Source organism: Antechinus flavipes, chromosome 2 (assembly GCF_016432865.1).
Source record: "Antechinus flavipes isolate AdamAnt ecotype Samford, QLD, Australia chromosome 2, AdamAnt_v2, whole genome shotgun sequence".
In the NCBI taxonomy this organism is placed as follows: Eukaryota; Metazoa; Chordata; class Mammalia; order Dasyuromorphia; family Dasyuridae; genus Antechinus; species Antechinus flavipes.
The window spans coordinates 632,676,809-632,693,752 of NC_067399.1; the positions used below are offsets into that span (position 1 = coordinate 632,676,809).

The 16,944-nt window shown below is 34.6% G+C and overlaps 1 protein-coding gene across 14 annotated transcripts in view; it reads left to right on the forward strand.

Annotated features, from left to right (window-relative positions):
- The window catches only part of KCNMA1 (potassium calcium-activated channel subfamily M alpha 1), an 891,121-nt gene that overhangs the window by 446,388 nt on the left and 427,789 nt on the right, over nt 1–16,944 (forward strand). For all 14 annotated transcript variants that reach the window (XM_051982028.1, XM_051982029.1, XM_051982030.1 and 11 more), the window contains exon 3: nt 16,359–16,420. In XM_051982028.1, the coding sequence (XP_051837988.1) occupies nt 16,359–16,420 (62 nt within the window). The remainder of the gene's footprint in view (nt 1–16,358; nt 16,421–16,944) is intronic.

A 16,944-nucleotide genomic window follows, 5' to 3' on the forward strand; every position in this document is an offset into this window, starting at 1 on the left:
TAATAGCTTTTTATTTACAAGATATATAGATACATGCATGGGTAATTTTTCAGCATTGACAGTTGCAAAACCTTTTCTTCCAACTTTTCCCCTCCTTCCTCCTACCCTCTCCCCTCAGATGGCAGGTTGACCAATATATGTTAAATATGTTAAAGTATAAGTTAAATACGATATATGTATACATGTCCATACAGTTATTTTGCTGTACAAAAAGAATCAGACTTTGAAGTAGTGTACAATTAGCCTGTGAAGGAAATCAAAAATGCAGGCAGACAAAAATAGAGGGATTGGGAATTCTATATAGTGGTTTATAGTTATCTCCTGGAATTCTTTCACTGGGTGTTGCTGGTTCATTTCATTTCTGCTCTATTGGAACTAATTTGGTTTATCTCATTGTTGAAGAGGGCCACATCCATCAGAATTGATCATCATATAGTATTGTTGCTGAAGTATATAATGATGTCCTGGTCCTGCTCATTTCACTCAGCATCAGTTCATGTAAGTCCCTCCAGGCCTTTCTGAAATCAAACTGCTGGTCATTTCTTATAGAACAATAATATTCCATAATATTAATATGCCACAATTTATTCAGTTATTCTCCAATTGATGGGCATCTACTCAGTTTCCAGTTTCTGGCCACCACAAAGGGAGCTGCCACAAATATTTTGGCACATACAGGTCTCTTTCCCTTCTTTAAAATCTCTTTGGGATATAAGCCCAGTAGTAACACTGCTGGATCAAAGAGTATGCACAGTTTGATACATGTTGCAAACCTAAAAGTGCTTTATAAATGCAGTTATTATCATAAAGATATTATTATTAATAAAGATACTAAATAACAAAAAGTTACCTAACCAATAGAGTGAGATTTTCAGAGTAGTTTTGTTCCCAATCTCATCATGTTACAAAAGATTATTTAGCCTAAAGAATATATTTTCTTGTAGTGGGTATTTGACAAGTGAGAAAGTCATTAGATTCAATAACTCATCTTTATCAAATATATCTAAATTCTTTGATTTTTTCTTTCCTTAAATAAATAACTATGTGGAGCATTATTTCAATCTATCATCACTTTTGTTCTAAAACATTCAAGAAGCTTTTAAAAATATGTTGTGCTGTGTTTTGTTTGTAAATGTTTTTGCCATTTTGTCAGACCTGTGGAGTTGTTTTGTTCTTTTATAAACCTTGGTAGCATACACACAGGGGCAGCTAAGTGATCCAAAGAATAGAGTGCCAGACCTTGGGTCAGGAAGATTCATCATCCTCCCAAATTCTGCTCTGACTCCAGACACTTATTAGCTGTGGAACCTTGGGCAAGTCACTTCACTCTGTTAGCCTTTCTTATATGTGAAATGGTCTACAGAAAGAAATGGCAAACCGCTCCAATATTTTGGCCAAAAAAATCCAAATAGGGTCACAAAGAGTTAGACATGACTAAAAATGACTAAACAATAGCAACAACAACAACAAAAAAATGCACACAATTTGTTAGGATCCCTATAAGTCAGTATATTCACCATTTTCCCTTTAGTTTCCACTTAATGACATTTGGCAAGACAAACTAAGCCCAGATCAAAGAGGGATGTTTTCTAAATTGTATTTCTTTTGTATGGGGGCAAGCTGGTATTCAAATTAGGATCAAGTTTGCTTATTTCATCATCACAATATTGATTATTGATGCTTCTGAGCCTTTTCCCTAACTCTGCTCCCTACAAGTTAGTTTCTTGAAGGAAGGAGGCATTTAAAATTTTGTCCATGTATCATTACTTTATAGTACAGTGTCTTATGTATACATAGTAGGCACTTAATGCATGCTTATTGAATTGAATTCATTTGAAATGCATTTGCTTATTTTCTTTCCCTCAAAACCCATTTCCCCAAACTCCAACAACTACCCTTACTACCACCACCACCATTACCCACAGTAGAGCAGGTGCCTCTGACACTATCCTTATGACACTTATCTCTTTATACCTCAATTTTGTCACCTGTAAGATGAGAAAATTGTACTAGATGGCCTCTAGGTTCCATTCTGTACTAGATCTTTACTTCTGTTATTACTTTTACCTTATTAAAAACTCAGTATAAATGGACACTGATTATTTGAACATACTTTGTCCATATAGATTCTCCCATAATCTTCCTGGAAAGGAAACAAGAATTTATTAAGAACATCCTATGTTTCAGACACCATTCCAAGTGTTTTACAAATATTACTTCATTTGATTCTTAAAATATTGTCAGATCCTATTGTTATCTCCATTTTACATTAAGTGACTTATAGTCACACAGCTAGTGAATGTCTGAGGCCTGATTTGAATTCAGCTTTTCCTGATTTCAGGTCTGGTCCTCTCTCTACTGTACCACCTACATTGCTATAAACAAGGATCTAGCAATAAATCCCAGAGCTAATTTGTTGAGGGCAAGTAGAAACATCAAAGAGAATAAGGGGACAATTAGTTAGAGATCTTCATTAGTTCTATAATTCATAGATGATAACTAAAAAAAAAAGACAACCAAAAAGTAACTTGTGGGTACATAAATAACAGCCACATTATCAGAGTAGGTGTCAATAGAGCTTCAGAAACTAAAAGACTGGGATATGTTGGCTTTTTGCCTTTATCTGTGATACCTATGCTGCAGGTTAGCACCTACTCACAAGTTCGCTTGTGTGCCTGTTCATCCCTACAACTCTTTTTTGCTGGAGTATACCTTGAACTGATTTAGGAAACCCAAAAGTTTTCTAAAACAAGAAGCTTAAGAAATGACTTTTTTAGATCATATTACTAGTCCCACTCTGGAAATCACTACCTGACTGTATTCTTGACTAAAAGGAACAACAAACTTATGGCAATAAATGAATTACAATATTTAATAATATAAATAAAAACAGGTATTCTTTAGATACTAAGAGAAAAAATCAAATATTCTAATAAAAAGTGATTATTTGTTGATTATATATAGGGATATCTTCAGTATGGAAAGCAAAGTAATTAACATTTCTTTTTTGTTTAATTGTTGATTTTTGGAAGGGGAGTAATTATATTTGGGGGTTTTCTTTTAATGTAAATACATTTTAAAATTCTCTTTCAAGGTCCTCAGAGTTTTCTTCTTGCAAAGTGAAGATTGGAAGGGTTTGGGGAATTATGCAAAAAATGGACCATAAATTCCACATTTAGTGGCAATGAATGGCAAATGGCAATCTGAAAGTGCTGCTAAGGGTTTTTAAAAATCCAATTAGATTAAAAAAAACTGGATTGGCAATCCTACATACATTTAAGATAGTTATACTGCCAGGCAGTTTCTCAAAAAACTCATTAACTTAGACTAGGGAGCATCACTAACAGATGGGACTTTTTTCCCTTTAGATTTTTTCAATAATTAGAAGAAAAGTCTTGTAAAAATTTGAACACGAATGGAAGATTTTATCTCACTTGCCGATGCATCAGTTTTAATGTCAGCAGGGAAATTATGCAAAAAGAAACCTTTTTATGGAGCAAAGAAATGAGATTTCATTGCCATTAGAACTGGGCGATAGTGAAGGCCTAAAATTTAGGGTAAGATATTCTGACAATGTTGTGGGTCATTTTTTAAAAGTAGTTGCTTTCTCTGTTCCTCCTCCTCTTCCTGCTCAACACTTACCATAAATTAGAACCCAGGCGAAACAAGTATAGTAGTCTCATCTTTGCTGACTAAGGTCTTCTTATCCTGAGTAACTCTGTCTTTGCAGGCAAGTCAATTCTGTTCTCTGGACCTCAATTATAGCATGTATAAATTGAGTGGGGGTAGACTTAATGACATTAAAGATTCTTTTTTTAGCTAAAAATTCATGATCCTATGTCTAGAAATAAAGTCCTTCCTCAGAAGCTTTCCGGAACATTTAACTTCTAAGATTCTGAGAAACAAATCAGTGTCGTGTCTCTACAGGTAAACAAGTTAGTCATTCATAGAGTTTAGATGGGATTGGACCTTATGTCTAATCCACTCAGAGTTCAGTCCATTCAATGAACAAACTAAGATATGGAGAGAAGCAATTGAGATGATCAGAATCAATGAGAATTATCACCGAATTAAAAAAAAATTGTTAAATACTTATTGTCAAGTTATGTCAAGTCATGTCAAGTAATATATCTGCTGCAAAGGCACTGGAGATACAAAGAAAGGTATACACAGTTTCTATAGTAAGATGCTTATCTTCTGTTGGGAGGGACAATATAAATGTCACTAACACATAGAATCCTCAGCCACCCCCCCCAAATCTTTTCCCCAATAATTGAAAGGAAACTCTTGTAAAGATGTGAAGATGAATGGAATATTTCATCTCACTTGCTGATGCATAGTTTTTAATATCAGTGGGGAAATTATACAAAGTATCTTTTTATGGAACAAAGAAATGAGATTTCAACTGTTTTTGATTGAAAATACATGCAAGGTATATGTAGTAGGTCCATACAATATATAGCATGTTAATATATACCTCTACTTTGGGGATCCAATTTCTCTTTGGCTCTCTTCAACTCTCCATTCAAGTTTAACTTAAACTTCTACAAGTGTTATTTTATTCATGGAGCTTCATAAACTTGTTATTTATTAAAATAAGGTCTACTTCTCCTTTAGTGATTTCATTTCCACCTCTTACCTATGCCTGAATTAATTTTTAAAATGGATACATTTACATGGGATAGCATGTATATATAATATACTTGTTGACTGTCATTGGCAATAATTGGATATATGTGTGTGTGTGTGTGTGTATATATATATATATATATACACACACACACACACACACACACACACACACACATACATATGTGTATATGTAATATATGCATATATACACATGGGAATAGATAGATATGTTCTCTCTTCCATTATTGTTTCATGTTCCAATGTATCTTATATCATTATCATTATGTAGCCCATGATTCCTTTCACAGGGATCCCATTCTTTACAAATAGTATGGCTTTAAGGCTCTTTATAGTATAATGTTTCACAGGCATCCAAGATCTATTTAGGCTAACCTCCATCTTCCCCAGGTCCTTATCTTTGCCCTACATTTTTGAAGAGCTTCAATATTTTCTTATTTCTTCTGTACCACTGATGAATCACCACTGATTCCCTGATCAAAACTTGTCAATATCTGTCAATTTCATTCATAATAGTATCCAAACTCTTTAGCATGGCATTCAAGGCTCTCTATAATTTGATTCTTACCAAAATTCCAACCTTATCAGCATTATTCACACATCATATTCTATGTTCTACACTATTTAATATTCTGTGAGCATGTCCTAAACTTTTTCATCCCCTTACCTTTATTAATTCATTTTTCAATGTTTATGCTTCTGTATATGTCCTTTCTGTGAATTGAAGTCTATGCTTCAAGGCCCAGCTTTAAAAGTTCCTTCATCAAGAGGCCTTCCCTGATATTATCCATGTTTCCCTAAGGCAGAAATGATTTTCTTTCCCTTGAACTGTTCTGGTTCTTCATTTATACTTCTTACATGCTTTTCATATCTTATTTTTGTTGTAGTTATTTGCATAGTTCCTTGTCTCACTTTCTGAATTATACATTTTCGTGCCTGTTTCTTCCAGCTCAGAGTAGTTTCCTATTAATGATTCACTAAACATGTTAGAATCTGATGCACTAGAAATTAATATATAATAGTAATTATCATTATTATTATAGCTAATATTTTTATAATGTTTAAAGTTTGCAAAATGCTTTATAAATAGTATCTTTCTTTATCACCACAATAACCCTGAAAGGTAGGGGCTATCATCATATGAGGAAACTGGGGCAGATAGAAATCAAGTCACTAATCTGGGTTCACACCGATACTATTTAACTTAGGTCATCCTGACTCCAGGCTTATTACTCTGTGTGTTATGATGCTACCTAACTACCTCTGTAATTGGAATTGAGAGTTGGGAAAGACTTTAAAAGCTGTTTTTAAGTAGTGTTTTATTTTTCCCCAATTACATGTAAAGAAAATTTTAAACATTCATTTCAAAAGTTTGAGTTCCAAAATTTCTCCTTTTTGAGTCCAATTCCCTTATGTCTCCTATGAGGAACTTTAGGTCAGGGAGATTAAATAGTTTTCCTAAGGTCATATAGCCAGGAAAGTTTTAAACTTGGATCTTCCTGATTTCATATCCAACACTCTATCCACTGTTCCACTTAGCTGCATGCTCATTTTGTAATCTAATGCCCAGAGACAGGAAACATAATGAAATAGAAATAACCCTCTAATACCAGGTACTAGTTTCTTTTTAATCCTCCCCCCCAAAAAATTATGGTATTACTTTTGCTAATAACATCATTGGAAGCATCTCATCTTAAATATTAAAATTCCAAGTGCAAACTCCATTCTTAGCTCTTGAATTTATTACATTTTTCTTTCCTTATAATGTTATTTGGAGACTCAGTTCTTAGTGAACACACTTAGTATCTATATAATTACATCAGTGAGTCAATTTTAGTAGCCTACAAAATTAGGTTTTAGAATTGGATGGACTTTTATGATGCTTAAAGCAACCATCATAATATTGGTTACCCTTCCTCAAGGTCCATTTGTTATTCTTCTTGTTGTTTACCATATTCTCTGAGAAGCTGGTAATGGAAATCGTTTTTTGAGGGAAATAAGAACATGTTTTCTTCTTCTATTGTGGATGACTGCGAGTGTGGTGGTGGATTAGAATTCACATATTTGCTAGATTCCTACAAAAATAACTTTTTTATTCTCTTTGAGAAGACATTGAGGGTGTCAGGAAATACACATCAGGGAATAAAAATACAAAAACTCAGACTGGGGAAAAAACCCAAGAACAGAGAAGGTGGAGTGGAGGGATGAGAGGAGAATTGGAGATGAGTGAGTATTATTCCATTCTACATAGTATACCTGAAGTACTGGTTTTTGTTTTGAGTGACATATTTTAGGAGAAATATGGATTAACTGTAGAATTTCCACAAGAGGGTAATCTGGATGGTAAAGGAATTGGAGAGTACTTTATACTTCAACAAGGAGCAGATATTAAGCTGTGAAGAGGGGTGAATAGTGGTAGTGGGAATGGTACAGTGCAATGTCAGACATAGTGTATTATAGTCTCTATTTCTAACCCTGAATCTTTGGATTCAGGTTAATAAGAAGTTGATATTTCTAGTCTGGATCTTTACCAATTTCCCATACCACTTAGGGGCTTTCTTATTCCCATGTGGTTTATCTTTACTCCTTCCCTTATCCCTACTACATATCCCCTTAAGTCCCTTTCCACTTTTAGCTCTTATGAGAATAATCAAATCAATACTACACTTTAATGACAGATCATGCAATTGCTCTATTACCAGAACCAACAACCCCATCTCATTCCTGGTCAAAATATTTCTCTTCCATATGTATTGTGTTCTCTTTAAGTAAATGTCACTTAGGGCAGAAACTGGGCTATTGCTATTGTAATGGTGGAATAGAATTCATAGGTTAGCTTATTTGTTCATCATTCTATCCTTAGCATAATGTGTAATACCTAGTAAATACATAATCTTCTTTTTTTTATTTATAAGCAACTAGTAGGATGCTAAAGCATTCCATGTAGGATGTGGAATCAGGTATAAAAGGGACAAGACAAAGAAAAAGACTTAGATAAAACTTAATGACTTCATAGTCTGGTAATTGATCTGACCCTGTCTGATTTTATCCACCTTGTATGTAAAATCTAGATACTGTGAATGGAGGGTCTTCTTGTCCTAAGTAGCTCTGAAACTACAAATTGTATCTAGAAATTTTTGTTCTATCAGAATAGACAGAGACTGAATGGACTGATCTTGACAATGAAAACATGTGACTTCCTAAGATCAATGGATGGAGGTACCGTGTTTCCCCAATAATAAGACCTATCCCAAAAATAAGCCCTCCCCTTACTGTGTAAAATTCCTCTAAAATAAGCCCTCCCCCGAAAATAAGCCCTATTGAGATTGCATCCAATCAGAGCTGCAGCAGTGAGCACGTCATCCTGTTCTTCCCCAGTGATTTGATTAAAATAAGCTCTCCCTTGAAAATAAGCCCTCTGGTGTTTTTCTGTCCAAAAAAAATAATAAGACAGTGTCTTATTATCGGGGAAACACGGTATTATGTGAGAGAAGCTGTTTCCAGAACTTTGGGGAAGCTGATGTCTTAGATCTTTTACTTTGCTACTCACTCAGAATCAATCAATAAGTATTTATTAGATGCCTACTATGTACCTTAAGTAAAAGAATAAAATGGGGCTTGCAATTATGGCTTCCTTTAATAACATTATGAACCCTTGTTTGATTGGTTGGACTTCCTCAATCTTATGCACTGCCATTTTGCAACAATCTTCAGACATCTTAAATGTGAAACAATGTAATTGCTGGACTTGTGTTCAGCACCACAGGATTGTGGGCATTCAACAATCAATTCTTTTGATTCCAAATGGTTCAATCATACTGCTACATTACTGTAATTGTTTGAAAAGGAAAAGCGAAAAAAAAAAAAAAAACAAAAACGGTAGACAGCTTTTCTCTCTACCATTTAACTTCCATGTCTAGCTTTGATGGATCCTGGTTGTCTGTCAAAGAGGTAAGGGAATGGGTAGTGCTATTGCCCTTAGTGCGTTGGCCATGCAATTACCTGTCCGTCTCCACGACTTCCTTTGCTTCAGATGGAGATGAAAGATCTGGGACAAGGGCATGGTGAGCCAGCTTTGGAGAGCTGCTCAGAGCAGTGTCACCCTGTAACCTGACCATGGAGGAGTCATGGATTTTCTCCTAATTTGTTGCTGGCATGCCAGGAAAGGCAACATCTGGCTTTCAAATATCACCATTACCAGTTGTGTTCAATTAATGATTTCTGGTAAAGGGTTCAGCCCTTCTTGGCAATGGTTTTGTCTTTTTTCCACCATCCCCTGACTAAGGTGATATGAATTCACTTAATTAGTATCAGTTTTTTAAATAGATTTTGTTAATTTATTTTTATTTTTTATATCTCTTGCATTTGTATAGAAGCTGTTCTTTAAAATATTCACTGAAGCTGGCATTACTTAAATTCCCTCCCTAAATGGTTGGGGAGAGAGACATGTTTTAGAAAACTCTGATGTTTATACTATTTAATGCAAGATAGTAGCTATGACTTGAATTAACTATTTGTACAATTATCTTAGCTTCCCAGACTTCCCCTGTAAGTAATAGCTCTCTTCGTTCCTCTCTACTTTTATATCTCTCATCCATGCTTCATGGCTTCGCTCTAGACCTCCCTCTGCTATGACTGTTGTCCCTAAAGATATCAGCTTTCATTGATCTTTCCTTCACTCCTTTTATATGCCTTAACTATACTACAACCAGCACCTTATTATTAGCTGCCTGAGACCTTCTTGTATACTATCTTCTTCTATAATTGCCTTGATAAGATAATGTAGTACTTTATCAGCCTTAATTCAGCAATTCAAGGACCTGTTGTTGCTTGGATGTGGGTTATCCCTCCACTAATGTCAATTACCTTACCATAGTGATCTCCTCTTGGATTTCCCATAGGCATTCTAAGAGCTTCATTCAGGTCTTAGATAGGATAGGTATTGTTCCTATTTTATAATTGAAGAACCCAAGGTCTAGAGATATAAAGTGACTTGCTTAGTTTAACATAAGGAGTAAGTGGTGGAATCAAGGCTCAAAGCTAGGTTGATTCCTTCTGACATGGTTTTTATCAATTGATTTCCAGGTCACTTGTTTTCTATAGATGTGATAGATAAAGAAAGCATTTATTAAGCATTAAGCATATATAAGTTATTGCACATAATATCAAGGATTTATTAGATGCCAAAGTAAACAAGTAAAAAAAAAAAAACAATTAAAGAGAAAGTTCCTACTCACAGGGAATTTATATCTTAATTAGGGGAGATAAGCATTTATAAAGCACCCACTGTTTGACATTGTGCTAAGCATTAGGGATATAAAGAAAGCAAGAGACATTCCCTGCTTTTAAGGAGCTTACAGTCTAATGGGGAAGACAATCATGTACTAACAATATGTATATAGGATAATATATAAAAGAAAAATGAAAAAATGTGAGAGTCCAGAGAATCAGGAGCTGAGCCAGGCATGAAGAGAGCATGGTTCTCCTGGGTATTCCATTAATAGGGGGAAGAAGCCCAAGTAAAGCCTAATGTTATCTCTAGCATGAGAGAATAGCTGAGACAAAGAAAGTAAAGTCCAGTTAGTCAGGAGGGGAGCTGGCTTAGTAGAGCAACACTTAGATAACATTTGCTCGAGAGATTAAGCCTGCATGGGAGAAGAATTTGACTAGGGAGATCATGGATCCCTTGTTGGATGTTTTCAAGCCAAGACTGGGCAGTTGGACCATGTCACAGATAGGACTAGAGTCTGAGTTCAGTCAGTTGACTTCAGAAAACCCCTGAAAGTCTTTGACTTCATGATTCTCCTTTGGAAGCCATCTATTTCTTAATGATCTCTATGCATGTGGCTGCTTTCTTTGAGTCCTACCATCTGGACACATTTTATTACATCCCAAACACCACAATCAATATTGAAGAGAGCCATTTGCTGATTCACACTAACACTTCCATGGATCCATTACCATATAACTTAAGCTTAAGCAGACAACTTGATGTAGTAAATAGTGGGCTAAACTTGAGGTTAAGACTTGAGAATGATATCTACCTCTAACACTTATTAAGTGTTTGACCTCAAGAAATTCTAGTGACTTCTTATCCTTAGTTTTCTCACCTGTAAAAACGGAAATGATAGCAACGGCTTCTGGGTTGTTACGAATTTCCAAATAGATAATATACATGAAACACTTTTAAAAATCTAAAAGTATCATATAATTGTTATTAAAGTATTATTAGTAAAGTATTATATAATGATTATTTAGTAATTGTCATAGTGATAATATTATTGATGATTATGCTATTTTCCATGGTACAGAGCACAAGACATCCATATATTCTTGGTTCTATTCAATTCTTGTCCAAGTTTTCCATAAAGTCACCATAGAAAAACTACTCAGTCTAATACAATGAAAAATGAACAATTTATACAGCAATTAAGTTAACCATATATTACAGTCAATTAGTCAGTACATATGAAGCACCTTATATGTGCCTTGCCCCTAGGGATATATAGATAAAAATCAATCTCTGACCAACAGAATAAAAGAAGTTTATGTTCTGCTGAAGGAAGTGACATACACCAATAGAAGTAAATACAAACTAATCTCAGGAGGAATGCTATCTGGAGAGGCCAAGAGAGGCCTTCTATAGGGCATATAATTTAATCTGAATTTTTCTAGGAAATTTTAGAGATAGAGGTAAGGAGGGAGTATATTCCAGGCATGGTGGGATACAGAATGCCATTTATGAAAGAGTATAATTAAACTAATTTGGTTGGGTTGTAGAGTGAAGGGGAATCATAATCCTGTAAATATAGTATATTTTACAATAAAGACAAGTTACGAGGGCCCTTAAATGCCAAATACAAGTCTGATCTTAAAGATAATAAAGAGTCACTGAAGTTTGTTGAGTAGCATTCCGTGTTTAGAACTCTTATTTAGAAAGCTCACATTGACAATTATGTGAAGGATGAGTTGGAGAAAAAGGAGAAGCTGGGATCTAAGGAGATCAATTATCAAGTTGTTGCAATAACCCAAGCAAGAGTTGTTGGAAGCCTAAACTAATATGGTCATTATGAGAGTGAAGTAAAGAGAAAGGAAAGCATGAGAGTTGTTGTGGAGTAAGTTTCCTACTTAGATAGTCCATCAGTCAATGAAAGTAAGAGTATGTAATGATTCAGAAGTCTCAAACTTGGGTAACTAAAAACATAGTGATGCTCTCAACCATGGTCTTCTGTCATTATTATTGGCCCAAGTAATTTTCTGATATGCCCTTTCTGGTTGATGCCATTTATGGGTGCAAGTCAATCATTATGTGAAACTCATTTTGGGACTCATTCAAAATGAATCTGTGATCTTTTTTATGTGAACTTTCCCATCAGAGATATGGATGTTTGAGTTCTGCCTACTCTTGCCAGCTTTTTCTGTTCCATGAGCTCCCCCAAGGTCACCCCAAGTAAGAACAGAAGTGATTTTCTGCCTCTGTTAAGTCTGAGATCATTTCTATCTTTTTTACATGCCCAGTGGACCAAATTGATGCTATTTTTAAAAATTTATTTATTAAAGCTTTTTATTTAAAAAACATATCCATAGGCAATTTTTTAACATACTGACCCCATGTGGGTCCCTTTCCCTTCTTTAAGATCTTCTTGGGATATAATCCCAGTAGAAACACTGATGCTAATTTTTAAAGTTTTGTTATTAAAGAGATAACAGAATTCCATATTTCCTCCTTTAAGGGTCAATGATTTGCTTTAAAACAATTGAGATAATGTACTATTTAAAATTTTATTTTTAAAATTGTGTCTCTGTATCTTATCCTAAGTAGAAGTATTGGAGTTATTCATGGAGTTATTCCTACTCTGGTTGCCATATAAATTTTAACCTATTCCATTTCCAACTTTAGGCAATTTGGTGTTTTTGCTTCTTTGATACTTTCCATATTAATCCCAAACTTAGTTCTCTACTATTATTCAGAACTCATGAGCTCATGAGGTCTCCCAGTCTCAGAATAGGGATTTCAGATGTGTGTCCCCACACAATTGTGTTACACTACATGCTATTGTTATGTATACATATATACAAACATGTGTTTATGTGCATTCATATGTAGAATATACTAATAAATACACACACATATACATATATATCACCCTCACATATATATTATATACATATATATGTATATAATATATATGTTATATACTGTTGTACTAGTTCTTGTTACAGAATCTAAGAGAAAAAAAAACCAACTTTACTTATAGTAAATTTAGCACAAGAGATTTCATTTGACTGTTTCCCTGGGAAAATATCAAGCTTTTCCCATGGAAAAAAAGACAGCTTTCAAGTGATCATATTCTCAGTAGTTACTTACTGGACAGTTAGGTCGCTCACTGGACAGAAGACTGAACCTTCAATCAGGAAGACCTGAATCCAAATCCAATCTCAGAAACTTAACTAATTGTGTCTCTGAGAAAATTAATTATCTTCTGTTTGCTTTAATTCACTAGAGAATGAAATGACAAACCATTCCAGAATCTTTGTGAAGAAAATATCATGGACACATTGATATACCATGGTTCATGAAGTCCCAAAGAGTTGGACACAACTGAATGATTGACTAGTTATCTTTATGACCCTGGACAGCTCTGTAGCCCTGGACAGCTAACTTAATGCAACTCTCTAATACAATCCATTGTAGAGAAGGTACTAATCTTTAAGGGTAGAAGGAGTTTTCTCATTCTGCAATTACCTATGCTCATGAAATCATAGCTTTTGCTTCCCTGCTCCCTTCTCCTATGGTTTCTTCTTTAACTGTGGGGTTCAGTGGTCTTAACCAGTCCTTTTCCTGGTCCAGTCAATAAGTGAATGCCCATTCACTCAAAGCCAAATAGAGATGAAGTGCTCTAGGACCTGCCATTTATGAATGGATACAAATCCTTTCCCCAGTTCTCTGGCTCCACCCTTGTATTTCTGCAGCCTTTTGGAATGAGGTCAGATTTGGGATGTGCCTGCTTATCTCTTCCATGACAGTCCAGATCAAGATTAATCTTAAGCCATTTGTTTTGCTGCTTCACTCAGCCAACAGAAGGGGGAGGGAAACCCAGCGAGATGTGTTTTTTTATGAATGGATGAATGAATGAGCATGATGTAACAGGCTAAGAGAGCCTGTCTCACGGATTAGCAATGAAGAGACTGTCATTGACATACAACAGTAGTCTATTTAAATTCTACTCAAGTGCAACTTAATTGTAAAATCAAAAAAAAAAAAAAACCTAAAATATTAAAACTCTTAATTCTAGCTTAACATTTTGTTTCATAAATAGGGTTTGTCAAGCTGCTGAAAAAATTCTCCTTCCAAATGCAATGGGTAGTTCTTTTGCTATGATTTCCTTTTTGTTTTCTGTTTTCTGGTTCACTGTTAATGCAATTGGGTTTTTTTGCCAGAGTAGTTTGTGAATTCTAGCATGAATTCCCATTGAATTCTTAGCCTTGGCAAACATCCTGTTTAGGCTGAAAGACATTAAGTTAATAATTTAACATGTTTGGTCATGGCACATTGCTATTTATGATTCTCTGTTAGAGATATACATACAACAACAACAACCTGGCATCAGTCATCCTGTTTGATTAAAAAACCATTCTATGAATTAATCATAACACATATTATGCTTTATAGGTGGGGAAACTGAGGCTTAAAGAGCTCGAGTTAAATATCAAGATGAGAAAACATATATTTCACAAACTTTAAACTCTATAAAAATGCTATATTATTATTAAATGACCTGCCCAGGATCACACAGCTATTAAGTGTCAAAAGAGATTTGAATCTAGATATTTTGACTATATTTGGAATCTTATCCATTCTGGCACTTAGTTATGTCAGTATTAAGAATTTAAGACCATGAAAGACAGAAATTATAGACTTTTAAGAATTACAGTATTTCAGAGATGGGAGGGAATGTCAAAATCAATTTAACTTTCTTTTTATAGTGATCTAATTCAGCTGTAGGAATATAAAATATTTTCCTACATGATGCTGAGTATTAATTATGTGTATTTGAGCTGCTATGCAAATATAAGTTGTATGAATGTGTGGGCACAAGAAAGGGAGGAAGACTCTCAGCATACTGAGTTTACTACCTGTGAAAAACTTATGAGAAGACATAGGGAAAAGTTCCATTGGATGAATAGGAATGAATGGATTGTGATATACATTGATGGGAAGAATATCTATATAGATGAGGTCATGGATCCATGTGATTATTTTAGTATGTAATTAATGTTTTTTCTAAATCATTTGGAGGTAGCATAGAGTAATGAAAGATGTTGGATAAACTGACTGTGCCACTATGGGCAAGTCACTTAGCATCTCTGCAATGGTTTCATCTCTAAAATGGGGGAGGGGGGGAACTCAACTCACAGGATGTCTGTGATATACAAAAATATTGAATGTGAAGTGATTGTAAACTTTAAATGACTATGTAAATGTCAACTATAATTAAACCATAATGTGACCTAAATATGAGCTGGGATTTACATTAATAGTCTGGCCTGCATACTCAATAGCGGAGGCAACTGGGCCACACAGTGGATAGAGCACTGGACCTGGAGTCAGCAAGACTTGAGTTCAAGTCTGGACTTAGACACTATGTTGTGACCCTGGACAACAGTTTCTTCAGCTTTAAATGAGGATTACAATAGCAATTACCTTCTGGGTCTGAAAGGATCAAATTAGATTATATTCTCAAACCTTTGCAAATCTTAAAATATTATGCAAATATTAGCTATTGTTTTTATCCAAATGCAAATTTTCACCAATTTTCCACTTGTTATATTGTCTTTATTTGTTGTTTCTGTTTAGTGACTAGTTAGAAAGATAAGATAAAAAGGCCATATCATAGATCATATACTATGTGGTAAGAAATCCTGCCCTGACCCCTTTTGGCAAGGATTGAGGATGCCAGAACAGCTGGAGCAAATTGAAAGTTCTGTGTATGTATATGTCCAGATGAATGCTTATATAAGAAACACCAATAGGAAGAGCTAATGTGTACATGAAATAGTATCCTGGATATAATCGAGTCTAAATATAAGTAAGTGATTTATTTTTGAAAGAATCAATCATCTAGTATTTATTAAGCACTTATAATTTTCTAGGTACTAAGTGAGGCACTACCAAAAAAAAAAAAAAAGACGGATGAAGAAACAATCCTTATTCCTCAGCAGTTTACAGAAATATACCTAATAAAATAGTATACACTAAACAAATAATACTGATTAAATCCCACACTTTTAGCCAAATTTTGGTCCAATACAGTTACTTATACTTCTATATGAATACAATTACAATTTGAGATAAAACTGTGAAGCCATTTCCATCTTCAACCTAACAGAGCTTATCCAGGATAAAGAATAGACCACTTTCTCAGGAAAGTTTATCTTCTAAAATAAATGAGTCTATTTGAGAAGAATTTACTTTTCAGAAAACATGTCTCTCATATGTCAGTGTGACAAGTGACTTTTTCAAATATAATGAAACGAGGATGGTAATATACCATCAGTAAGATTTCAGAAGCCCTTACCAAAAAAAAAAAAAAAACCCAAAAAAACAATAGGCCATTTAAAAATAAAGATAATGCCAATCTTCAGCATTTGTCAAAGCACAAGTGATCAGCTCTAAAGTGATGCTTTTGTTTTCTCTTCTCTTACAGGTTGTCTTAGTCTTTGCTCTTAGTATTGGGGCCCTTGTCATATACTTCATAGATTCATCAAAGTGAGTATTCTCTTACATTTTCTTCTCCCTTTTTTCTAAAACAATGACTTTTAAAGTATCCAGTTGTTTTTTCCCTTGACATGTGATTTAATTTTCCTGATTGTGAGAAAAAAATTTTGGAAAATGACAGAGATGCTCTGTATTGACATGGATGGCAAAGCTTTGGGGAAGATTGTTAAAGCCTTGTGTGTTGAATTTGCTAAGGGAGGAGGAGAAAAAAGAGAATTAGACTCTTAAGGTGTTCTACCCCTCCCCAAATTTGAGTATTGGCTCTAGCTTAGGGTTTGCTGACTTTTTTCTTGAAGCAAAATTTAAACTAAAAAAAGCAAGAGGAAGGGAGAATTTAAGGTGAAACTGTAGGCCAAAGGAGGCCCAAGATTTCTGCTGTAAGTAATTTGGAAGTGTCATGGCTTTTGTTTTTATGGGTTGATTTCCTTATTTAGGATTTCCTTGTATTCCTAATGTTTGTGGAAACACCTGGTAAGAATAAGACTATTCTTTTGCCTTTCATACTGAGATTAAAG